Source organism: Cyprinodon variegatus, unplaced genomic scaffold (assembly GCF_000732505.1).
Source record: "Cyprinodon variegatus isolate N-32 unplaced genomic scaffold, C_variegatus-1.0 Scaffold65, whole genome shotgun sequence".
In the NCBI taxonomy this organism is placed as follows: domain Eukaryota; kingdom Metazoa; phylum Chordata; class Actinopteri; order Cyprinodontiformes; family Cyprinodontidae; genus Cyprinodon; species Cyprinodon variegatus.
This window is the reverse complement of record NW_015150518.1, coordinates 1069444-1074109: the sequence shown is the minus strand read 5'-3', so window position 1 is coordinate 1074109 and position 4666 is coordinate 1069444. Positions and strand designations below refer to the sequence as shown.

At 37.9% G+C, this 4666-nt stretch overlaps 1 protein-coding gene across 1 annotated transcript in view; it reads left to right on the top strand.

Moving 5' to 3' along the window:
• Positions 1-923: 923 nt before the first annotated feature.
• Positions 924-4666, top strand: part of LOC107082923 (arginase-1-like) — a 7632-nt gene continuing 3889 nt past the window's right edge. The window contains exons 1-3 of the mRNA XM_015371820.1: positions 924-1080; positions 1150-1222; positions 4167-4341. Coding sequence (XP_015227306.1) covers positions 925-1080; positions 1150-1222; positions 4167-4341 — 404 coding nt within the window. The 5' untranslated portion in view covers position 924. The remainder of the gene's footprint in view (positions 1081-1149; positions 1223-4166; positions 4342-4666) is intronic.

The window sequence follows — 4666 nt, the reverse complement described above, 5'->3', positions numbered from 1 at the left end:
GTGAAAGGTCATTCAGTGTGATGAGAAGGATCCACACTTGGCTGAGGTGCACAATGGGACAAGATAGGCTCCACCATCTTGCTATTTTATCAGTTGAAAAGGAAGAACTTTCTAAGCTGAGTCACAGTCTAGTGATTGACCGCTTTGCAAAAGTAAAAAATAGGAGGTACACTTTAATGCTCAATAAATAAGAGAAAAACTTCGTTCAGGTTGAGTTAAACTTTCCCCTGAACTAAAACTCTGAAACTTAGGAATTAATGATTACTTCAGAACGTGTATAAGGAAACTTTTTATTTTTAAAGTTGGTAATATCTTATTTTTTATAGCAGCAATGTTGAAAATGTTCATGTTTGTTAAAACAAATATGCTCTTATACTCAATATCTCAACTGTTAATTTTGGTAGGAATTTATCAGGGTGGGGCAGTGTGCTTGTCTGTATTTGGGTATGGAAGGAGGGGCATATGCAGTAGGGGGCCAGTGCCCCAGTAAAGCTTTGTGCCTAGCAACGCCCCTGAGTTAGTTCATAACTATAGAAGCTTTCATCTTAATAAAACGACCTGTTTGCCTCATAATATTCAGAAGTTATTATATCACTTTATTAAAGGGGTGGTTTGGCCCTCCTGCATATCAAGGTTTTTTGGTCCAAACTGAAGCTGATGATCCTCTGAAGTCCTGCTGATTTAAAAACATCCAGTCAAACAGTTTCACCTTTTATTTCTGTTCTGATAAAAAGTATTTTAATTTTAGTTTCACCAACTTTCATACAGGAAAATATGGGTTTGTTTGTTTTAAAAATCAATATAAAGGAAAATGTGAATAAAAAGGTTTGATTTGGTCGTTTTTAAACTGCTGGTTTGAGGTCAGACCAGATCAGTGACGCCGCGGTGTCTCCACCTGTCCGCCTGTGACGTCACGCAGGGTTTATGAGCGGCTCGCGGGGGTTCCGCTCCAACCATCCGTGTGTCAGCATGCAGAGCGCGCGCACGCTGCAGCAGCTCTTGAAGCGGAGCCTTCACCATCCTCCTCATCCTCAGCAGCTCTCAGCAGGGATCATCGGAGCCCCTTTCTCCAAGGGACAGGTGAGAGCGCGTGCACAGTGCGTGCGTCGGTGGACGCGCGGCGCGAAGTGACCTTTCCGCGTGTTTCAGTCCAGGGATGGAGTGGAGTCTGGACCGGACCGGATCCGAGCAGCGGGACTCCTGGACCGGCTGCAGCTGCAGGGTGAGCGGCGTGACGTCACGGCTCGGATAAACAGGCAAACGTCCCAAAATGTTTCCAACTTTTAGGAAAAGTTTGGAAACTTTTAGGAAAAGTTTGGAAATTTGAGGCCAAATGAAGAGTCTGTGGATTATTTCCATCCCAGAATAAACAACCTGATTTATGTTTAACCGCCAGGAAGCAAATCTTCACACAAACCAAACAGTTCAGGAGGTTTTCCAGAAAACCAGTTAATGTTTATCTGTGGAAATAAAACTGGACTTTAGATTAATTCCGATTTAATATCCTAATGTTTGTTTTAATATACACTGAAGGGTTTTTAGTTTTATAAATGGATTTAATGCTGATTTTTATTTTAAATATCCTCAAATGTTGAAAGGAATAGTTTTCATGCGTTTGTTGGTTTTTCCTCCTCATCTGTTCAGCGTGTTTTTTTAAAACGTCTCTTCTTATCAATGATCTGAATGTTTTCAAACCGAGAATAGAAGAATATCTCCACCCTGTCTGCGGTTCGGTTCGGTTCGGTTCTGCTTCTTCACCTGCAGGCTTTGGGCTGAAGGTTAAACCAACCTGAAAGTCCAGAAGTTCAGGTCACTGTCCTTGGTGCTGATGGCAGCGTGACGCACTGCCTGTTTCTGTTCCTGCTATGAATAAACAGAAGGAACCAGTTTGACTCATTTTTCTTCTGAGAACTCAGAGGGCGTCCTCAGACCTAATGAGAAAGTAGAAAATCTAACAATAGATCCACCATGCTGCAGATTTTCACTCATCCAAGCAAGGGTGTAACTTAGTGATGAAAGTTGGTGGGGGCGCTCTGAGGGTGCACTGCAAAAACTAGAAATGGATCTAGAAATAAGAAAAAATTATTATATTAAGGGAATTTACTCTTAATTTGAGCAGGTAAATAAGATCGTTTGCCAATGGAATGATTATTTTTACTCGTAGAACAAGATAATTAGATAACATGCATTTGAAATAAGACAATGCAGTTTTTTTTTCTTATTTTAAATGTAAATTGGCAAAGTGTCTCACTTGCCCCCTCAATTCAAGAAAAAATCAACTTATTTTAAGAAAAAATTAGTTATTTAGATTTACATTTTTTGCAGTGTGGGGGCGCTCTAAGGGTGGGGGCTGATGGACCTACAGTTACTCCACCTGAACACTTTCATTAGGATTCTTTTATTTTCCAAAAATGAGCTCAAGCATCCATTTATTGAATGCTTTCCTGTTGTTGAGAACAAGAGAACCAGAATAACTGATATTTATATTTATTGATAGTTAGAGAGACGCCTTTTAGTGCATTATATATATATATATATATATATATATATTGGCCCAAAAACATTAATGTATAAAAAAATAAATAACAGCCGAATCTGATTCCAAAATCAATATATCAGAAGAAGATTTACCTAGAAGTACAATTTCAATTCCATCCATCCAGAAAAATATGGATATGCTTCATTTTAACTATAGCATAGCAGATTTCTTTCTTGTAAACTTTGTGGTAAACTTGGAGATATATTTTATTGTGTGTTGATTATCCCAGTAAATCTGTTTCACCTTTAAATCTGCAGCTCTCCCTACTTCTCTCTCTTGCTCGGTTAAAAAAAGATTATCATTAACATGATGATGCAAGAAACAATATTTCTAGATATTTAGAAGCTCTGCAGTCTGATTCTGTCTGTAAAATAAGAAAACGCGTTAATTTTAAGCTGTAAGTCATGGTCTTCTGAGAATTTTTTTTGTTTTCTCAAGCTTCTTGCATTATAATACTAATTTGTATAAACTTACAATCTGTTGCCATTTTTATCTGAAAAGTTTCTTATCTTTAACAAACAGATTTTTTCAGTGCCATTTCTATTTTTTTTAACCACCCGTCTCCTAACTTTTACTTAAACATTGAAGTAGCTGCTGGTTAATATTCACTGAGTGCTGCTCCTCCATGTAGCTACTCTCTACGTCAGTGAAATGCGACCGCCAATCAGATGTCTCAAAGGACAGCTCCGATGACGTCACACATCCAAGTTTAGAAAAACTGAAGTATTTATATAATCCCTTTATATGCTTCTATTTACTATTACTATTTTTACTTTTATTTAATTACTTTTTCTTTTCTTTTTTTTTTCTTTGCTCAAACCCCTGGTGATTGTTCACCGTAAATTGTACTTTTTTCTGTATTATAATACTTTTACTAATAAAATTTATATAAACAAAAAAAAAAAAAAAAACAGTCCGCTCACTAACCAATACCGCTGATGACCACCAGATGGCGTCCTGTGATGGTTCCACAGTGGAATCAATACATCTAAATACCTTCCAAAATAAAACCACATGAGGAGCCGTTTGTAAAGTGAAGCAGTTAAAAATTAGAAGCAATAATTATGGTTATTTAGCGTCTTTTAACAGAAAAATAAAGGGGTTATTTTTTTTCCATTTCTATTCCTTTATAAAATATCTTACTTTGTTAAATAAATATTTAGTTTGGAGCTAAATATTTAACAAATTAAATATTTTGTTTTTTAAATAAATATTTATCTCCAAATTAAATATTAGGGTTATTAGTCTGATCTTTTCCATAAACATCCTAATTAGGATCCCAAGTCTAAACGGAGATGGAGGTGCAACCAGGTAGAAAGTTGATGTTTGGATCATGTTGAACTCTGACCTCCATGGAAGCTCTGCTCACGGCGCTCAGTGAATAAATGTCCTCCCTCCCTCAGGCGTTAATGTTTCCCCAGCAGCTCCTGAAGTGAACCCCTGCAGATGCAGAGGGCCTTCCTCTCAGGACGCCTGAGCTGCATGGACAGAGACGTCCTCAGGTGGACATGTCCTTAGCTGTTATTGGTGACAGATGTTTGTTAATGCTCACCCAGAAGGAAATGATCAACATGACACCAAGAGGCTGCTCTAGAAATCAATCTCTGTGTTGGTGCTGTTTGCTCAGGCTGTGCAGTGAAGGATTATGGGAACCTGACGTTTGAGGACTTTGTGCTGGATGAGCCGGTCAGGGGATCTAAACGTGTCCGGGCCGTGGGCAGCGCCAACCAGAGGCTGTCTGAGGCGGTGCAGACAGTGAAGAGGGACGGACACACAGCAGTGGTGCTGGGAGGAGACCACAGGTCAGCAGACATAACGGCTTCATCTGCAATAACTTTCTGAAAATGAGTAAACATTTCTTAAAATAAGTGTATTTAATTTAAGTAGGAAAATAAGATGATCTGTCAATGGAATTAGTAGTTTTATCCTTAAAATAAGATAATTAGATAACATGCACTTCAAATAAGAGACTGTACTTGTTTTTTCTTATTTTAAATGTAAATTTTATCCTTTGGCAAAGTTTCTCTCTTACAGAGGTGTCAAAAGTATTCATCCTGCTGTTTAAAACACTTTTTAGAAGTTAGAGGATCAACTTCAGCTTTTTACTCCAATAAAAGTGTAAAAGTA